The sequence below is a fragment of the Amblyomma mixtum genome, chromosome 8, assembly GCF_055824585.1.
Source record: "Amblyomma mixtum isolate Tamu chromosome 8, ASM5582458v1, whole genome shotgun sequence".
Lineage (NCBI taxonomy): Eukaryota > Metazoa > Arthropoda > Arachnida > Ixodida > Ixodidae > Amblyomma > Amblyomma mixtum.
The window spans coordinates 59,614,089-59,635,918 of NC_143019.1; the positions used below are offsets into that span (position 1 = coordinate 59,614,089).

At 48.6% G+C, this 21,830-nt stretch overlaps 1 protein-coding gene across 2 annotated transcripts in view; it reads right to left on the reverse strand.

The window, feature by feature from the left end:
* LOC149332609 (potassium channel subfamily K member 1-like) overlaps positions 1–21,830 on the reverse strand; it is a 103,567-nt gene that overhangs the window by 41,745 nt on the left and 39,992 nt on the right. Inside the window, exons 2-3 of one of the 2 annotated variants that reach the window (XM_089558232.1) lie at positions 15,905–16,055; positions 1,160–1,336 (exon numbers count right to left, since the gene is read on the reverse strand). In XM_089558232.1, coding sequence (XP_089414358.1) covers positions 1,160–1,336; positions 15,905–16,055 — 328 coding nt within the window. The remainder of the gene's footprint in view (positions 1–1,159; positions 1,337–15,904; positions 16,056–21,830) is intronic. The other variant, XM_089558233.1, reaches the window with a different exon arrangement.

The window sequence follows — 21,830 nt, forward strand, 5'->3', positions numbered from 1 at the left end:
ACCAGGAATTGAGGTCCAAACAAAGAATAATAGAAAAGGGGCTTAGCGCGTTCGGTAAATCGGTGAAGAGGGGCTAAAATTTTCCTGGCGGTCGTACTCAAGTGGTAAGTGTTTCCTGTTTGCTTTTGCTCAAACACATCTTTCAATATGACCTTATCGCGGATGTTTAACAGCTCGCTCCCGTTGCTAGACCAAGTCTTGAAGTCAAGTGATAATAGCAACTGCAAGACTCGTCTGTCCGGGCATAATTATGTGCTCTAACCTCCACCATAACGTGAAATACGATAATAAGAAATGTTTTATTTCATCTAGTCTGACCCCATGGCCAAAGAAGGTGACAACGAAGTCCTTAGATGCATAACACACTAATAGCACCGGCGACACGGCCCTTAAACTGACACTTCGTAGACTCCGGTTCAACAATCTGCGCAAATGTTTGCGCCAGACGGACGCACAAACAGCCCTTTATATAGCCCTCGCAGCAATAGGTACAGGGTGTCTAAACAGGGGTTACGTGCGAGCAGTGGTGTCATCGCCCTCTGAAGCCAAGCGTGAGAAACGGCGCAGTTCAAACTTTGGGTGTCTGTGCTTACACAACCGTACGCTGCATATATCCTGGGAGACGTACGAAGCGTAGTAGAAGTAAACATCATCGCTAACTGCTGTCGCTGTTGTGGATTGGCTGTCTCCTGTTTGGCAAGCTGTGCACTAACTTTCGCCTGCTCGCTAAATCGGGATTACACGGCCCAGTGATCTAAAAGACGCCCCATCACACATCGAGGCGCATGTCCCGGACTCATGTGCATTGTTTGGCGGTCTCTGGAAGCGTGGACAATCGGGTTCGTCAATGCCCAAGGGAAGGGCAGCAGCCTGTTAACATGTACGGAATGATTCCGGAGACATACCTATCGGACGCAGTGTCACTGCTCCCCTTTAGAGATGTAGCTGTTTTTCAAAACGTGTCGCAAAGCGGTTTCCACAGCTCCTGAAGCGTTCGCAACGGAAGATGCATGAGTGTCCACATGGTGTGTACGCCCATCTCGTCATTCATCATCACGTGTCGTGTGCGGGTGTCGACCGCGGCAACGTGTTGTTAACTTGCGGCCAACAAGTTGCTAGGAGAGTAGAGTACGGTCAAAGAAAATGGCCGTGCCCTTACCGATGGTGGTGACCACCGTGATGGCGAAGAAGAAAGAGTTGTAGAAGTTCCAGTTTGTGTGCGTGTCGTGGCCGTGCTCATCCATGAGGTTCTTGCTGCGAGCGTCCGCCAGCCGAGCCACGATGGACTTGATCTCCGAGCTGTTTAGCTCGGTCAGGTTCAGCGAGGCCAGGCGCTCTGCGCATGCGTGCAGAAAACGTGAGAGAAACGAGCGTCGATTAAGACTGCGGTTGATCGACGAGGCGGTGAAAATTGGCTAGTTCCAATGTAAATGAAATAAAATCTAATCCACTCGGTCAAAGGCACCAGCGCTCGAACACTACAAAAAGAAAAGCGACATGAGGATCTAAGAAAAACGGGCTGAAAGCAGTGCTGGGACAAAAATATTATAGAGTGGGCCTGAGCCTATGCTTATCTCCTGAAGGTATATCAAGTCCAAGATTCTTGGACATCAAATTCAATTGTGAGGCAACTGGAAATATTGCAAGCTACTGTTATGGAAATATTCAATGGTTCAACATCCGATGCCTAGCAAAATCTTTCTTTTAAAGTTTGCCCTTTGCCCGCATCGAGTAGTCAAGTCTGCCATAAGAAACCAACGGGGAACGTTTCTGACGAAAGTAAAAACGTTAATAGCAAGGAATTACAAGCTTCCCGATCGGCGGATATATTGATTGCTTCAGTGGAATGTGACGATACGTGAAAACTTTGCGTGCGTAAATACTTCCCCTAAAATGAGGTTGCCCAGAATTTCTGGGCAAGAATATTCGTGACTGTCTCTGAAGTACTTTTCGGAAGCAGGCTTTTTTTTTTTTTGTATTGGTGCACACTCCTGCTGCTCCCTTACCGACAAAACACTCCGGACGCGTTTTGTCAAAGTTGCAGAATATGATCACTAGACAAACGGACGCAGCGGTTGGATTTCCTCCTGCAAGAGTAAGAAATCTTTGGTTGAGAGGGCCCGGATTATGATGGCGGCCAATGGGTTCTCCATCTGAACTAATGTGGCTGCTTGGGCTTTAGGTTTCTGCCACTGTGATCTCCATCTGAACCCACCCAGTATTAATGCTCTTAATAAATGTTTTCCTCCTCCTCCGACAGAGACGATTCTAATCGGTGGAGTTACAAACGATCAGAAATTTCCTCTCAGTACCCTCAAGGTTCCTGTCACTGTGCCCTCATTGGCAGATTCTATTCATGATGTCATAAGAAGTCGTCTTAGATAGCCATCCGCACGTCGTTACGCAACTTGACATGTGAAAACTAAAAAAATAGCGTGAGAGAAGTGCGGAAAGTGAACGGTGATTTGAAACGAATTCCGAATATATGAAATGAACAAGAAAGCACTAGCACGTTATTTAACGACTTGCGAGCTTATTTACCACCCCCGACAAGATCTCGTTTCTGTCCCAATTGGAATTTACTATTGGAAATATTACACCGCGAATTAAGGCGAGGATTAAATGTGCGAACGGTACAAGGACGACGGCGATAGAAAACTCGCAGAGTGCATAAGCAAGTCTTCTGCGCATGCGTGCTCCAGCCAGCCTGCAACCTACTAATATGGCTGAAAGCGTTATGGCCTCCCCCCCCCCCCCCCCCCCCCCCTCACTTTATGTTCCTTTCAGTTCGCGGCAAAATATGTCCAGCAGCTTATTTACCAAGTTCGAAAAGTGTTTCGAGGCCACTCTTTTCGAAGAGCTCACATCATCTAAAGGAGGTTCCTCCTCAGAAGGGCGGCTGAGCGCGCAACTGAAATAAGACAGCCTTGTAACTGACCTTCTAATAACTTCCACACACACAGAGAGATATATATGCCTGAGAGATTCACTGCGACCCTGACCAAAACGCGTTCAAGCCGACGAGGTCGCTCGAACAGCGTGGCCCCTTTGTTCCCAATCGTTTTACGAGAAACCGAGCATCGGCACTGAGGCAAAACTCCTCCTGCTCAGCCTCGACTCAGGATGACGTCAATGGATCCTCCAACAGCTCGGCGTGGTGCGAGCACCCCCTCCTCTCCCTCTTTTATTTTTTACGGTTTCTCGCTCGCACCGCAGCCGCCGCCTTTAAAAACTCGAGCCCCTCGAGCCTTACAACTCGCGGCGTGTGTTTGTATGAGTGTTTGCTTACGCAGGAACAGCGAAGCGCCGTCTCGGACATTCATTGGCGTCCGCAGAAGAAATACGTCTTTGCGGGAACGCGCACCGTTCCGCTCTGCCTTTCTCCTCCGCCGCCTCTTCCAGACACCTTGCAAACACACCGTGCACTGCACTAAATGCCTGCAGCGCTTTGGGATAGCAGGGCGGATGTGTTATCCTTTCAGTTACGCTAGCTCAGCTGTGTTAGTTACTTCAGTTATAACCATTTCGGTGTATCGGCCGTACAGGGTAGCGATAGCAGGGCTGATATGCTATCCTTCTAGTTATGGTAGCCCCATTATGCTACCGCTGTTGCAATTTATAACACCTTATACGGACCAGCAGGGTCTCGATAACATGACGGTTGCAGCCGAGATAGCATTACTAGGATAAATCGGCTCCAGGGCTGGGAAAAAAAGGCTATGACTGGGATAACATAACCGGGACAACATAACCGGAGTAATTGAGATAACAGAACTTAAATTTGTCTTATCCAAATAACGTAACTCACCTATTACTATTATTATTTTTTTATCCTGGTTCAAATTAATTTCTTTCCGCTCCTTGCGGCAGGTTCAAGCGATGCCACATCTCGGCCTTATCAGCCGACGTGGCGGATGATAAGAATAGAATAGAATTGAATAGAATAGAATAGATTAGATTAGACTAGACTAGACTAGACTAGACTAGAATAGAATAGAAAGGAAATAACCATCCTGCATTATGAACGGCACCAATGAGTGGCACGTGTAAGTGAGAGCTTTTCTGTCTTCAACCGGTTTGCCATTGGCCGCGGTGCTCAATACCGTTCGTTATACAGTCATTGGCCAGACAACCGGCTCTAAAGGTCACTACCTAACTGTGTCTACAAGCAGCACGATTTATGAATGACAACCACTGTGACTGCCGCGGAAATCTACTGGCTGGTCAGTTTCTGACCAGCTTACACTGCTGTGAACGAAGCACTCGAAATAGACGCCGAGGCTTCCTAATACGTGCGCGAATGCGCGCTTCGCAAACTTCAGTCCGTGCAGGTTAGTTCACTCTAGGGGTGCAGCTTAGTAAATACTGCACGCTTTTCTTGGTCAGAGAGAGAACATAACTGCGAAACCGGGAACGCCTTCAGTTATAACAATCCGACGCCCGCAGCCCATAAGGTGTTCGCTCTTTTGAAGCTGCGGGCTCGCCAAAGGAACGCACAAGACTCGGCCTTTGTGTTCGGCTCGCGAGCCAATACGACTGCCGTATAGCTGTGGTGGGGAAATATTTCAAGGCACCTCCTCTTCCCTCCCGCGTACATATAGACAGCTGCAATGTCAACAGAGAAAGCAAACTTCGTGGGTTTGCGCCGCAGATATACACGGAGACGAGACGAGCGTAGCGGAGATCTATTCCTGGACGGGCGTCGGCTAATAAATTCTTTCTTTTACGGTTCGGCCTGCCTGAAATAGTCCGGTGTGGCCATTTTTTTGTTGTTACTTCGCACGAGAGGGAAAGTATAATGTTCAAACACATAAAAGGTGGGTTTATGCGAGCCAGACTAGCGCTCGAGCGAGAAGGCGTGTGCGTGGGAAAGAAAGTAGAGAGAGGGGTGTGTGTTTTGTGCCTGGCTGTCGCTGCATGAAGAGGGATGGCGAACGGCGCGACTACGCACTGTGTGTGAAGAACGTTGAATTTACAGCGAGGAATTCTTGGAGTCTTTAGACGCTGCGAGACCGAATTCTTGGTCATTGAGTCAATTGCTCCGCGTCTGGTCTATTGCGATCTATAACATAATGGTACACGGTGAATGAAGATCATGAAATATTTAATCATACCGATTACGAAACTCTGGATCAAATTTCGGCCATAATTTGCAACCATTATCGGAAAGTTTGCAAACGGTAGCGCGCGCCGACTAGCGGCACCCGGCGACTCTTCCCAATCGCACTCATACATTGTACAGCCTAGTGCAGTAGTACATTCCAATACCGCAGATGGGGCGACATTCTGCTAACCTCCTCAGTCAGAGCCCCTGATTTCGATTCGCGGATCCTTTGGGGTGTTTCGCAACTGACGTGATCAGAGAGATTTGCCACACTCGGTTTGGTATAGAATTTTGAGTCAGTCGCCTTTTAGGCGAGAGATTCTTCGGGTCTTGAGACTTGTCAAGGTCGGGTTTTCGACCAGTCACTCCGCATCTTGTCAGCTGGTAACGCGTGCCTGAGCCAGTGTTTGCCAACAAATGAACAGCAAACCGCCGACTAAGACGTTCAATGGTTTTGATCCACAATAGGATGATCCACTGTAAACGAGTTAGCGTCGAGCGGAAGACGCTGAGCTATCTCAACAGTTTGCTTCAGATGTAGACGCTCTGGCAAAAGTTTGCAGCTTGATGCGTTTGCTTCTAGGCCATCCTGTGGCTGGTGCATCGCCAGCGCTCTGAGTCTCTTAAGGTGAGATAAACTTTAATTCTCGCTCCTCCGGTAGTTATGACTTCCACGCATGCAATAAGAAGCTACACTACAAGGCTTAGAAGCAAAACCTGTAGGCTCTAATCTTTTGGCAACGGCTGTACACGTGTCTGTCGCTTGTTGACTTCCTGTCACGCTTCTCGCGCCATTTCCTTGCCATAACCACAAAGCGACCTGACCAACAATCTTCCGTCATGTTGAAGCAATATTAGAGGGAACACGGGAGCGCATGGCCGCCACACTTGACGAAGCACTGCCGCAGAAAGCCGCGGAGAATCAGCGGCAAATACGCATGCCCCGTAAGCATGGCCGGCTGCTCTTTCTGCGCATGCGCCTGGTGTCACCCATCCTCCTCGGCTTTCGGCGGCAGCACTTTGCAAAGCCACGTGCTCCCGTGTTCCCTCTCATATTGCTCCTACCTGTACGTCGCATGCTTGCGACCGTCTTTCGAGAGAACAGCTCTGATGTCTATAAAGTTCCGACCAAGGCACAAGCTGACGGTAAGCTGCATTGCGATTTCAAATCAGTGCATGCATCGTTAGCTTTCAGAAAATATGCTGCGACATCTCACTGAAAGCTTTTTAGATATACGGCAAGTATTAATGTAATCGTACTGGGCATATATTGAGGTTACAAAAAGGATTGCAAAGAATATCAGTGCCTTACAGTGACGCCACGGCGGTCATACTATCCCTGACAAGCAAAGCCCACGGCAAATGTTTCGCTTTAGCACCACCCACACTTGCCTGCACGGTGCAAATTACCGTGAACTATCATGGCGGCCTTGAGCATCGTCCTACCGCAAGCCCCGTTTGAGTGCCACACACACAGCGCATGCTTGAACTGCCTCGTGGATGTTTTCCCCGCGCAGAGTTCCGTGTCACTGAGCCGGTGTTAGAGAGCGGTGCCCCGTACGTCGCCGAATTAATTGCTCGTTGCGGCATAACACCCTCCTTCGATGCTGTACACGAGTACCGCAGTTGCCGCTGGGGCCACGCGTGGCTGGTCGTCGATAATGATGATAAGCATGCCTTCAGGACGGTGTCGCAACGGCTTGTGGATTGAGCAAGAACAGCATGTGTGTGTATGCATGCAGTAGAGTGCTGTGCACTGTAAAATGCTATGCATTTTTGAGTGCTTTTTATTTGTCGACTATATATTATAAAAACTTCGCACTCCTTTCGTAGTGCCCCTCAATATTGGTCCTTTAAAGGTGCAGTGAAGAGGAATCTGAACTAGTCTTTCTGCCGCGGGAACTCAATCTACACGTTCCGAGCATTCTTAGAAACTTCGATTTATTGCCCTGTGTGGCCGATTTCCCTAGTTAAATCGGAATAACGTCCGGTTCCCGCCTTTTTTTTTTTTTTAATTCTCCTCGTACGGTGGGCGGAGTCGATCAACGCGTGGAGAGCCTTTCAGCCAGCTCCGTGGAGGCCTGCCGCTCTGCCATCGGCGGAGTAATACGTAGTAATATGCGAAAGCAAATAGTCCGCACGTATTTTTATTTGCCCGGGCTTGTTCTGCGGCTATGTTATCTGCGAATGAAACTATTTATTCACGGAGACCTAACAAAAAAATAAAGCGAAAGTAAAGCCTCCACGGAGCTGGCTGAAAGGCACTCCACGCGTTGGTCGACTCCGCCCACTGTACGGAGAGAATTTAAAAAAAAAAAAGGCGGGAGCCGGACGTTAATCCCATTTAATTAGGAAATCGGCCACACAGGGCAATAAGTCGAAGTTTCTAAGAATGCTCGGATCGTGTAGATCGAGTTCTCGAGGAAAAAAGGCGTGTTCAGATTCCTCTTCAGTGCACCTTTAAAGCTCAGGTCGTTGGAGAAATAAATAAATACTACTCAAGCGAGTTCAAATGCCCATCGCGCCCACAGTCACGGCCGAGATCACATGCCAATGGGCGGCTGCCTTTTCCCTGAGCGAACGGTTTGAGCCAACCGAAAAGTTTGGCGGAAGGCAAACAAACAAAAACGGTGCGCCGCGCCCAGACAGGCCCGCATCGCTAACCCCGAGACGCGCGTCAGTCGGTCGCGCGGCCGTTCAACCCTGGGCTCGCAAGCTTGTTTGCCGTCTCCGACAGTGTGCAGCCCATACGACGGTCGCCGAGCGACCGAAGAGAGCCACGGGCGGGCGCCCACCGAAACTGCAACCGTCAGTCGACGCCGAAGGTGTGCCGGCGCCCGAGCGCGGCTGTGGGACTCCGTTCGACTCGTTCCTTACTGCTGGAGTTCGGTGCAGTACGCGGAAGGCCTGTTCGAACATGGCGTGCCGTATCTGCTTGGCTGTAATTCGCCTGTACCTTTGTTGAGCGCCTTCGAGTTGCATGCAAATTGGCTTACCGGTTCAGTGCCGATTCTTCTTTACTGCTCTTGCAGTTTCATTTGAAAGTAGCTATCCACCTCAATTGATTTATGCGCTCCTGGTGACAGAGTGCGCTTCATACGGAGAACTGAATTTCAGAGAACAGGAGTAAACATCCTTGCCCAAAGAAACAATGTTGCCAATTCGACTGCAAGCTGCGAGACAGCAGTTCACGTGTGCACTCACTCTATACAACTAGATTTTTTGCATGGGTTCCCGCTTGACTAAGTGGTCTGCATGGTGTTCTACCTAATGGATATTCTTGTCTCCTCACGTAGGCTTCTTCTGTTCAGGGTCTTCTTATAGGTTGTTCGTTCAGCAAGCAATTTTTTTTTTCGCCACGAAACAGGAGCCGAAAGATCACAGCGCCCACTTGTCACACACGACGCTTAAAATGCGAACAACTAGTACAATAATAAATAAAAGAAATAAAGAAAGAAACGGTCCTCAATGCATTAGCAACGTTGTGTAAGGAACAACAAGTGCAGACTTGGCAGCTGTATCTAATTGCTCTGAGGATCACTTCAGTACTGCACTGCTTGGCTTACATCAGAGGCACGTAATATTTTCTTTTTTTTTTTTTTTAGACAGTGAAATTAGAAACTTAGCATTCGGTTTGAGTCAGAGGTTCGGCGAAATTAACACAACGCGATCACAGCAGGCTGATATTTTTCTGACGCAGCTGACTTCGTAAAAGCTGCACGCAATTACAGCCGGCAGCTATAATAGCTTCGCTTCCCGCGTTGCCACTTTTTGCGGCTCGTAGTTGTGCCGCCGCCTCAGATAGATTCCAAAAACAGACCGCAGAGCTGGGAAGCTCCGCAGACATAGATATATATATGTCTGCGAGAGTGTGCGTGCCGTATACGCTGGACGAAACGGGAACTGCTCGTCACGCTCAGACCGCTGCGGCTTAAAAAGAGGGGACGCTCGAGTCCGGGTTCGACTGTGGGAACCCGGGGTTGGTGGTGGTGCAGGCCTGCTTTGTTGGAGAATGCGGAACGCAGGGGCGGTACGGGTGAGGACAAAATAGCAGCTGACGCTTGCTGAGAGAAAGTCGGAGAGGGCGGGAAGCAAGAGAATGGAAAATTACTCGACACGAAAACCTCCGTCTTTTCTTTTCCGGCCGCAGCCTCCAATCGCAGTAATGCCCGAGTGACGCAACCGTTCCAAGGTCGGCGGCCGCCTTTACCGCTCCTCTTCTGGCGTGGAGCTGTGAGAAAGCAGCGTTGAAAAAAATTACGAAGAAGCTTTTACGGAAAGCTATCCATACATTTCTTTTTTTCTTTTTGAACGACATAGCGTTAAGGAGCATGTGTCGCAGAAAAGCCGGCGTCGTCATCGACATCGTCTTCGTTGGCCATGAGCGAAAATTCCAAGAAAAAATTAGCAGAGAAGCAAGCTAGGTGCGCCACCTAGGTCACGTGACCTTGTGACGTCATCACAATCTGCCCACAGGATTGTGAGCAAGCTGGCCGCCGCGGCTGGTGGCAGTTTAATTAATGATAGGTCGCGAGAGGTGGTTCGGCAAGAAAAATCCAGCTGGGTCTAACAAGCCCCATCAGTGCCAGCACCTGCCATCACAGGGCAGTGACGCGTCGCTTAACCGCTGCACCACTGCGCCAGGAGACTATCAAGACCATGTGGTTAATCCTGCTAATCCGCGTTTAATCCCCATCAACCTGTAAGCCGCCAGCGACTGCACGCTACTAGGTACCAGGAGATTATTCGCGACGTCATGAGGATCGGTCGACGCCATTGGCTGGTGGGCCCCTTTAGGGGGCATTTGCCACTGCGTTCTTGAGTTGCGTCTGACTAAAGTTAGTGCTCACCTATATACGTAGGCCCTGGCAGATTGCGCTGGATCATGCATCCCCACTGGACTAACAAAGGCGTTCTGTATCTTCCGCAGATAATAAGACCATTCAGCATGGAGTTTACGGGAGCTGGTGCACTTATACTGGGTACACCATTTATGAGCGCTTGTGTTTCAGCTAGAATGAACCTTAATTTGAGCCTGTAGTCGTGCGCTCCAAGCGTATACGTGTTTTATGCACCCTTCCACGTCAAGTTCGCGTGTCAAAGTGCAAATGAAGGTTTTTCCTGAGAAACTGCACTTAATAGCATCAAGCAAGCGGGAGGCTTGTTTCTTACGATTTTCAGTCATTAGTAGCTTCCCTTGCTGCTTTGTGGTAAAGGGGCGCAAGGCTTAGCAGACGACGGTAATGCGCCTTATTATAGCACGAAAAAGTTCCGCAAATAATCACTAAAGTGTCACTGCCAGCATTCTTGTCTCGCCGCCTCTCGCGTAAAACGCGACAAAATCTGTTTAATGTCAGTGACTTAGAAAACAGGGCCCCAGGAGGGCGGCGACCGCTAAATACGTGCTCTTTACAAGAAATTATCATGTTAAGAAGACATAGTACGTTGCGGATTTGCGACACGTTTTGCAGCGAAACCAAATGACTTCTGCACCGTTAGATCTTGCATTGTGAAGCTTATACTGCAATGTTCCACAGACGGCAACAAGCGCTTCCGCAGTAAATAGCGCACTGCATGGGCACATTTAGAATAGCTTGTTTTAGGGAACTGATTAGGCCAGTGATCTGTGTTGGTCAGCCATCCTCCCCGGTTACGTAGTGCGGTATGCAGTAGGACGGACGATAAATTATGTGTATCATTATCATCAAACCATCATCCTAACAATGTCCACTGCAGGACAAACGCCTCTACCATATCCCTCTAAAGAACACACCAATGTGTACGGCGCAGACGAACACAAGAGTACTGCAACCACCGTTCCCATAGGCTGACAAGCGATTAAGTTTTGGCAGTGCCACATGTATACGATAATGATGACAACGACGAGCATGAAAAAAATGCGTAAACTATCTACGTGCTCTACAGAGGGATTATACATTGAATATATTGTTTTTATACTATCTCTCTGGCTTCTGTTTTAACACGAGAGAGTACATTGCACCCGCCGTGCCAACATCACTTTATGTCCACATCCTGGGCAGTAATATTCCACCTTATGTATTATCCTCTAAATCCTCCCTCTGCGAGAGTATACAGCACGCGCGTGCCCATATTACTCTGCCAGCATATTATATAAACCGGTATCGCACTCCAGATATAATGTGCTCTGTGCTCCCTTCTATTTACCAAGAGTATACAGCACCCGTAATCATATATTACTCCGTCTCTATAGACCTTTGCATCGGGTGAGGGGGTTGTCGAAACGCCTCCTCTCCTGGACTGTTGAAAACCGGTTCCACCGCTGCATCCACAGTGATAGCGCGAGGTGCTCAGGACAGCCCAGTGAACAATATGGCAGCGCCCATGAAGACCTTATTGCAAAGGTCCGTACCCTACAAAATAACGGTACACTCCAAATGTTCTGCTGTGCAATCTTTCCCTATTTTAGTTACCAAAAGAAAGTATATACAGCACCCAGCATGCTTCATAGAAGGCGGGGGGGGGGGGGGGGGGGGGGGGGGGGGGCACTTGGCGGTGGAAACAAAAGCTGTGCTCCCACCTTTGAGTGGGTGGCGCAAGAGACGGCAGCTAGGGAGCAGTAAGTGAGGCGTGAGGGGATGGGGGATGAGGGTGAGGGAGCTCCAGTTTTTATGGCCTCCAAGGGAGAACAAGGGAGGGGCGGAGCGATGGCGGCGGTAAAGGCAGCTTAGTTCGGAAATAGCAGTGCGTTGCTTCCAAATTGCGGCCTGCCTCGCACCGTGCCCATGCTGCATGCATTTACTGTCGTGAGCCTGTGTGTACTTGTGTGTGAGCTGCCATGTTACGCGCTGTGGAAAGCGCAGTGTGTCATCGCTTACGCTCCTGCATAGGGTGCAGTTTTTTGCTTTCTCTCTTTACTTATTAATTCACTTCTTTCTTTCTTTCCTTCCTCATTTTACTCCTTTCTTTCTTTCTTTCTTTCTTTCTTTCTTTCTTTCTTTCTTTCTTTCTTTCTTTCTTTCTTTCTTTCTTTCTTTCTTTCTTTCTTTCTTTCTTTCTTTCTTTCTTTCTTTCCTCATTTTACTCCTTTCTTTCTTTCTTTCTTTCTTTCTTTCTTTCTTTCTTTCTTTCTTTCTTTCCTCATTTTACTCCTTTCTTTCTTTCTTTCTTTCTTTCTTTCTTTCTTTCTCTCTTCCTTTCTCTCTCTCTCTTCCTTTCTTTCTTTCTTTTTTCCTTTAATCATTTATTTACTACCTCATTCCTTCCATTCTTTTTTCTTTTCTTTTTTCCTTCATTTAATTATTGACTTCTTTCTTTCATTGCTTATTTCTTGCTTCCTTTCCTTTCTTTTCCTTTTCCGCGTTTCAGTTTCTTTCTTTTCCGGGAGACATTGTCATTCTTCAGTTCATCGTACTGCCAGTAGAAAGACGTGCCCTGCGAGTCCAGTGTGTCGCCCTTTTGGCTGGCTTAGTCGGCTTTTTAGCTATTCGTGCTTTCTTGGCTACTTCGTTCACTTTTTTTTTCTTTGGAGTCCGCACCGCTTCCTTTGTTTTCCTTTTGCCCATTGTCTCCTCACGTTTCATTCATACGTTCGCATCGGAGAGGGCGAGGGGGGGGGAAGGGTGCGAAATTTAGCTGGTCGAAAATAAACTCACAGGGAGGCGAGCTTCGTGCACGGTGTGTCATCCAAACTGAGATAGGCTCCAAGCTTCCGCTCTTCGTGATCTAGTCTTAGTTTTCATGGCCACTGTCCCATTGTTTATGCTGCTTCCACCCTGCTCCTATTCTACCACTCTTCTTAACTTTTCTATTCTACCACTTTTCTATTCTACCACTCTTCTTAACTCTTCTTAACTTAACTCTTCTTAACCTTTGAGAGTTGCTTTCGTCTCTTTCATCTAGCTCTTATTACACTTCCTTTCGGGGAATTCGCCGGTGGTGAATAGGTTATTTAAACAAAGGGATGATCACCATCCCCATGAGCAGCAGCCATATGTCTAGGAAATAAAGCAGACGTAGCACTTTCAAATCTTTGCAGTTTAAAAAAAAAATCCTAGTCCGGGGATTGAACCATAAAGCATCGCCTTTAATGGGTAGAAGGATATAGGCTTGGAAACTTGGCCGTCCGCTTTAGCTGAACAGTACAGAAGCGAAGACATGGACTCAAGGATTATCTGACAATTTGAGACATAAAACACGAGCGTTGATAAATAACAGCGCGACAGACGGGACAATAAGGAAGGTAGCGCGCGCGTTTTACGTTTCTTCCTTATTGCCCCGTCTGTCGCGCTGAGAATTAGAGGTTCGCTTTTTCGTCCCTGCCTTTTAGCGCTTTTGAGCTAATGTAGTGGATTCCAAGAGAAGGCAAGCGTAGCAGGGGCGGCAGAAAGCCAGGTAGGCGGATGAGATTAAGAAGTTCGCGCGGACGCGGTGTCCGCAGCTGGCAAAGGAGAGGGTTAATTGGAGAAACATGGGAGGGGCCTTTGCCCTGCAGTGGGCGTAGTCAGGCTGATGATGATGATGGTGATGAGTTACTCCAAGGCTGACGTACTATAGTCGGATGCAACTCAAGAATGCAGCGGCTTTTCCCCGTCAAAGGACCCCCCCCCCCTTCCAGCCAGTGGCGTCGGCCGGTTCTCATGAGGCTGCTAGTGTTACAATGCAAGGAGTCGCAGATTAAAGGGGACAGTCCCCTCCGTGTATTGTATGCAACTCCGTGCATTGTAACACTAGCAGCTTCATGAGAACCGGCCGACGCCATTGGCTGGAAGGGGGTCCTTTGACGGGGAAAAGCCGCTTCGTTCTTGGGTTGTATTTGAGTATACCAAATATACCGATGCCTAACTTTCCTGGACCTTCAGCAACTAGCGCCATCTGTCGACCGCCAGTAGCGGACACCGCGTAACTCGATGTGGATATTTTTAACCACTTACTGTGAGAAAACTAGAGAGTGCGGCGAGATTCTGCGCGAACTTAATGGTTATCGCGGCCGACGCTTCCTCATCGCTGCATAATCTGACGTATGAAATGCTCCTTGACTTTGACTTCAATTCTAGTTCCGTCGTCATAGAAAATCAACAGACCGTGCCGAACGTTGGAAATTCTCACTCTGATTTAGAGTGCTCAGCGCCCCGCGGCACATGTTAGCAGCCGTACTAACTAAATGGGTAAAAATTGCCCTTTAGATGAACAACTTTCAACGAGAATTAACCACGAGGACAATCAAAGTCTCTAGTGAGCTATCAGCCATACCTTTTCTATAGACCGTTTTCCCAAGTTAACATTGCACAGCGTACGTGTGAATAGGAGGATTGAGAACTCCCGGAGAACGAACTTCCAGCCTAACAAATACTGAGAAATCAAATCTTTAGTCATAGAATTCCGTGCTAAACAAGCGCAGCCGCCTGATTCTATATACGTGTTTGCGTAGATTAAGCCAAAACTTTCGTTCGATGAATCGGGAAATTCGTAACGTCGTTTATAACTGCATGTAGTCATACGGGCCTCCAATCCTTCCGCGCTCCCATGTCTTGACGAGTGCGTGGGAAGTGCAGAGCGTGGATATTGGTGTCCAAAGTGTCACACACATCCGTCACTAAGGCGGCCACGCGGGCAGGCAGCGCTGACGGAAGAGGACAGTGAACGCATCTGCTCGCCCCCCGACACCCTTTTCTTTCTTTCTTTTTTTCTTCGTCACCGTGGTACAGTGGCCACGCCGCGTGCCATTCTCTTTCGCTTCCGGTGAAACAAGGCGGCAGCACCCCGACTGCGTGGGCCATTGACGTCACAGCGGGGAAGAAGACACGCCGAGCTACGAGCCACCCCGCAGGGGGGCTAAGGCTTAGGGCTGAGTCCGAAGCCTGCTCGCCTGCAAAGAGCCCTGTCTCAAAGCTTCGCGGTATGCAAGCGAGTTGACACGACGCTTCCTGCTGCTCCGGAAAGGACGCGGTACCACCGTTGGTCCTTAAAAGTACAGGAGATGGCTCTTGTCAGCGGGTTCAAAGCAGCAAATCATTTGAGCTTTTATGTTTTTCCTTATTTACTGCGGAAGTTAACGGGTTGTGTTTTAAGCGCTGGTAAGTTTCTTGTATAGCAATATACAAAAGCCAAGGACGTTCAATATTTGGCGCAAAGTAGAACGCTTGCGCCCAGCTGGCCCTTATAGAGTGCAGACAATGAATCGATGAGTATCGAAGAGTATCAAATAGTGCAGAAGTGAGCCTGTTCGCAGACGACACATCCCTTTCGAAAATTTCTGTAGGCAGTCTGTAGATGGCCCATAGACTTCTGTCTATAAAGTCTATAGACTCTCTACAGACAAACCCTAGACAACAGTCTACAAGCAATATCAATCCTATAGACAGTCTATAGAAAATCTATAGATTTATGGCCATACACTTTTAGTGGACCTTTGTCTATAGACAGGCTATATACTATGAATAGACAAAAAGAAATGTCTATAGGAAGGCAACAGAGTCAAAAAGAAATCTATAGACTGTCCACAGACCATTTTTATAAGGGATAGGAGTGGTTCTCGCTTCCTTTTTTTGAGCGTTCAGGAACTACGCTGCAATCTCAAGATCTATCTTTCACCACAAGGTGTGGTTATCGTATACTCGTCATTGAACGCGATCAAATAGAGGTCAGCGCCCTTCTGGACGACTTTATTGAGATACCTCTTACGACCGAACATTAAATATTCGCATCCGTTGTCGGCACACACAACCGTGTACCCGTGTTGGTGCAATATGTAACAGATCTATGAATAAGAGGGGGCAGATAACGCAACCTGCTTCAGTCGGTAAACGTCAGTGGGCTCACCGTGGAAGTCCTGGCGTATCTGGGCGATCTCGCTGCGCAGTTGCTCCTCGAGCGGACCCTCGACGGCCATGAAGACAGCGCCGCCGATCACCACGTACACGATGAACACCACGAGCAGGGCGAGCACCTCGCGCTTGCTCATCGTCACCGCCTGCGCGAGCACAGAAAGCACCGGGTATTATTGCAGCGATTCCCTACAGAGTATCATGGGAGAGGTATGAGGGTAACTGGGGAGTCATTCGGGAGTTACTGGAGTAGCATTAAGAAAGCAGAAGAGTCATACAGAGAGTAAATAAAGGAGTCAAGCCGGTCACTCGGACTTGACGCGGAGTCTGAAACGTATGCGCGGGAGTCGCGGAATCTGCTTCTGCGCACGCGTACTCCTGCCCGATAAGTACCGGCTGTCGCAAGCAACCGGACTGCCAGTCAGCAATACCGCCGTGGAGGCTCAGTGGTTACGGTGCTCGGCTGTTGACCCGAAAGAAGCGGGTTCGATCCCGGCCTCGGCGGCCGCATTCCGATGGAGGCGAGACGCTAGAGGCCCGTGTGCTGTGCGATGTCAGTGCATGTTAAAGAACCTCAGGTGGTTGATATTTATCGAGGCCTTCACTACGGCGGCCCTCATAGCTTGAGCCGCTTTTGGACGTTAAAGCCCCATAACCCAAACCTAGCGCGGAATGCTGCACATTTAACATATACAATGGATGTGCTGCACCGGCAGTTAAGCCTCGCCGTTACGAAGTTGATGGCTCGCTGAAATATCTGTTAAAGTAGTTCTTTTTGTATAACTTCACCCGTCCCTGATCGAAAAAAAGTATTGTATGTCAGATGGGTTGTACTTAAATAGGATGAGGAGACTGACATTGCAACCCTACTGATGCCGCGGAGATATCTAACCAGCTATGCTTAACCGTATACGTCACCGAGTAGGCCTCTTGTCTTGACTGAAGCGCCTTTTTCGCTCGCGCATGATAGGGCAGCTCCACCGTTGCCTTCGCGGGAACTGGAGTCTTCATGCAGGATATAAACGTTTATCCTGTGTTTACCTCACTGGCGCATTACTGCGCGGTCAGTAAAAATGTACAAGTAACATCTCATATTCGTCACAAGAGAGCTCTATTTATTTATTTATTTTATTTATTTAGAAATACTGCCAGTCCCAGTGGGATCACCGCAGGAAGGGCAACGATGGAGCTGTTATGTGCATTGTTGCGACCCTTTCTGTGAATGCCTATTTATGATTAATATTTTGTGATTTCTATTTTATTTTAGTGCAATATTTTTAACCTTATAACAATGCTTTGTACTTACTCCCCCACCCCCCCCCCCCCATGTAATACCCTCAAATGAGGGCCTTTGGGGGTATTTTGAATAAATAAATAAATAAATAGATATGTAAACAGAGGTTGTTCTATAATAATAATAACCGGTAACGAATAACATAAGAGTACCAAGTAAAAAAAAACGAGAACAGCATGATGCATTATACATTAGGAAGCACAGTATTCATTAGTTAAGATACAGCATTGTCGCAGACGAAATGGAGTTGACAAAGCACATTGTATACTTAGTAGGTGCGCTTCATATGTCTCTGAAAATTTTTCTAAATATGAGCTAGTTACACGTGATGCTAGTTTATTCCATTCTCTAATGGCTAACGGCAAAAAATGACCGTCCCAAACAGTCTGTGTTGAATGGATATTCTTCCAGTGATTGTGAGCGCTTATGTCTTGTTATTCTTGTTTCTGATTTTGAAATATAACTTGCACTGCGGACAAGTGAGCGATTTAGCCCTCGCAAGCGGGGCTTTTACACCACCACTACATCATCATCATCATCATTCTTCGTAAACAAAACGAGAACAGAGTACGCCGCCGCCCGGAATGAATCGCGAAGCCGTGTGCGTGACCCCAATTGCAGGCGCCGTCTGCCACCCGTGGCAGATTCGCACAGGGAACCTCGTTCTTCAAACCTAATGGTCTGGATCGGCCACAAATAACGCCTAGTCTTCGTGGAATCCCCCCCGTCACTAACTTGCACAATCTCAGCCAGCGCTTCATCGCTAATTCTCCGGCACTGCCGCGAAGCCCCCTTCCTATAAGCGCCGTTCTGCCTATCGCCTCTGCGATCGCATGCGGCTGTGTATATACGCCTACACTTGAGCTGTTTTCACCGCGCCGAGCCTTCCCAGAAGCAAATATGAGCTGAGCTTGCTTTGCTCGCGCTTTTGATTCCGTTTCCTTGGTTTAGTTCCCTGGGTAGGGAAGGGATGAGAAGTTGCGAAAACCGAGGGCTGTGCTTTAGGAGCGCGTTCCCTTGGCCAACCTGATTGGTAGTGATCCAGAGTTATGGTTGGAAGCGTTTTTGAACCGCTGAAAAAAAAAAAAAGAAAAGGAAACTTGGGTGACACATTACCCACCTTAATAATGCAATATGATAGCATCATAAATCCACATTGTTGCTATTTTGGCGTAGCCGAAGCCAATAACTGGTTCTAACCGGATTTGCCTGAAGTTTCTTCTTGCTGCTCTTTCGTCTCGTCTCTTTCTTCTGTGTATAGATTGTCATGACGTCACCAGGTCACATGAACTCTCTCGACCAATCATCTGCTGAATTCACAACTGCCACTGTGTGCAGGTTGCTCTCAATCCGATGCGCCGGTTGTGACGCCGCCACAAGCTCACGTGACCTCTCCCGGCCAATCAGCGAGTTTCGTGACACACGGAATGCGGATTCTAATGCTGTCCCGCTAAAATGATTTATAGAATATATAATGAGCGTCTTCCAGATTTCTCCCTCTGCCCCTAGGTGAACACTGCAACGATAGCTGTGCCGCTTCCGACGTTATCCTCCACAGAAGTTCACAGGCTTCGAGGCCTACCTGGAACACGGGACCTGCACATGCCACGTGGTCCATACACGTGACGTGTCCAAGTCACGTGCCGCAAGTGGTCCCGTGACCCCTCTCTGTATGTGTCAACTACGCATGCGCAGGCCCTCTTGGGCAACATTGAGACTCTCCATGGGCAACGGTTGAACGCAAGCGAGAGTTTTCTGCTATTACAAGCTACGACGCTGATGGCGCCGATGTTTAGCCCGAAAAAAATCCATCGCGTAACTTTCCCTTCAACGGGAAGCATAGAAAAAAAGAAAGAAGGAATGAAATAAAAAGAACAACTGCAGAATTGAGTGCATGTTATCAAGCTGTGTCTATTAGAACGAAACAAGTAATGTCTGTGCAGAATTTCTAAACCGATGAAGCCTTTGTTCTGGATGTGCATTCTTCTACAAAATGGGACAAAAAAAGATGAGCCCGAAACTATTCGCAGGTCTCTCATACAGGTTCACCAATGGAGCAGCTGTCATCATCATCATCGTGCCAGTTTAGTGCGCTGCACGACAGAAGCCCCTCCCTTAATGACTTCCAATTATTCATTTTTCTTTTGCTCCAACCGCGACCGCGTTCTGCCAGTAAATTTCTTAAGACTCTCAATCCATCTGCCTTCCCATTGCGTTTCCAACGAAACATAGCTTGCGATTTCTGTGAAGTATGCATGCCCCGGTGTAGATGGGGCGTCATGATGTCTGCACATGTCCGCTGATATTCACACCACGCCACAACGAACTTTCGCAGCGCGGCGTCCGAGCGGCGCCCCAGCTAAATTCAGTCGCCCTTCTCACACAGCTCGTTAGAAAGTAACAACGCTTGCGTACACAGAGCAGCTCGGCGAGCCTCGTAGACGCGCCGCGCTCGCCGGCGCCCTTCCTCCCACGGATCCGTGGCGCTACGGCTTCGGTTGCGACATCGGGCCGGGAGAAGAGGGCCAGATGTGAGCGCGATACGGGCCTCCGCACCCCCGGACACCAGCGTCCCACTTTGTAAATATAACCGCCTCTCTGCCGCCGACGCGGTCACAGCCCCCTGACCGCGGCCTTGCGTCCAGGCATGCACACCTGCGGCCTGGCAGCCGAGCCGCGCGACTCCGAGGAACTCGAGTGAGTGAGTGAGTGAGTGAGTGAGTGAGTGAGTGAGTGAGTGAGTGAGTGAGTGAGTGAGTGAGTGAGTGAGTGAGTGAGTGAGTGAGTGAGTGGTGAGTGAGTGAGTGAGTGAGTGAGTGACTGTATTAGTGAACCAGTGAGTGATGAAGGGAGTGAGTGAGGGAGTGTATTAGTGAGCCAGCGAGTGATTTAATGAGTGAGTGAGGAATTGAGTGAGTGTATTAGTGAACCAGTGAGCGATTTAGTGAGTATTGAGTGAGCATGTGAGGTAATGTGTGAATTAGTGTCTGAGTTAGTGGCCGAGTGGGCTAGTTAGTGTGTTAATCAGCAAGCGAACGAGTGAGTTAATGAATGACAGGTCGGAGCCGCAAAAGAGTGGGCGAGTAAGTAATGAGGTGAGACACGGCGTGACTGAGTGACGAAGTGAACGAGCACGTGCTAGTAGCTGGTGATCAAGTTAGTGAGTAGGGTGTTTTTTTTCTTGAGGGCACGGTGAACGCGATGACGAATGCCACATCGTTGTCTGTAGCACTGCTAGTCATGGTCACAGCGGTAGTTAGTGCGGCTAATTGTGAACAGTCGCAGTACAGTCGTGCCAACAGTACCATCATTAATAGGAGTGGTTGCGAAAGGAAACATCTGCAGTTGTAGTCAGTCATAGACCGCAGCGGTGGCCTGTAGTGCTTTGAGCATCCTCCTCGCATGCGGAGGTGCGGGGTCGATACCCAGTGCCACCGGGTACACACTGGTGATACAATGGGTGCAAGTTTTCCCCTGCCTGGTACTCGGCTTCTTTAGGGTGAAATGCTTGGGAAATGGACTTTTGGTCCCATCTTGAGTACAAGAAAAAGAAAACCTTGCGCCATGGCGCTAATTCGCTACAGATGACCTTGTACCATAAAAATTCATGTTCATCATCATCATCATCAGTTCTAGTCATAGCGGACACAGGCAGCATTAGTAGTTGGCGCGATTGCAGATGCTTCAATAAACGGTTGCAGTAAACGCTGCACAAATAGGGGTGCTAGTTGTATTAATATTAGTATGAGTAGCAGTTGTAGAAGCATAACCTGACACCTACAACCATGGTTTATGAGATGTTAGTGTCAGGACTTGTAACACCTATGAAAACAGTTTAATAGCTGATGAACGGCATTTTCTTGCTATCAGCAGCAACCGCAAATCTTTTCGCACGTATCGCCACTGCGCTTCCGAAGAGGAGAAGCGACCGCTTCACGTAACGAGCCCTACGTCCACTCCACACGACTAGAGGCTCCTCATGATCGGCCGATCGTGAGGAGGGGTCGTCGACACAGGTATTAACGAAGCCCCCACTGTAGCGACAGCCCGGCGCCGACAAGAACTCGAGGATGGGATCGTTCTTCCCGTAAACACACACAGGCACAAGCACCCATGCACAAGCGACGACGATGCGTACTCTCCCCCTCTCCTCTCCCTTGTACTCTCAGTAGTATCTCTAGAATGGGAGGGCAAGAAAGGCCTTTCTCCTCTCCTAGCCTGGCTGACTCCGCAGCCGCTGAGTAAACAAACAAATCACCTAGATGCACGCTTTGTGTAATTCGAGTCACTTGTTTTCGTACTTCCATCAACGAGCGAAGAGCGAAACCACAGAGAAAAAGGGGAACAAAAACGGGGAAAAAGAAGACAGCGTCGTCCTCTCTCTCTCTCTCTCTCTCTCTCTCTCTCTATCTCTCTCTCTCTCTCTCTCTCTCTCTCTCTCTCTCTCTATCTCTCTCTCTCTCTCTCTCTCTCTCTCTCTCTCTATCTCTCTCTCTCTCTATCTCTCTCTCTCTCTCTATCTCTCTCTCTCTCTCTCTCTCATTTCCATGCCGTTAACTCACGCAACACACACCTGTCTCGCGCGAGATTCTTAAGCTAACACTAGAAACCCGGACGGGCTTCAAAG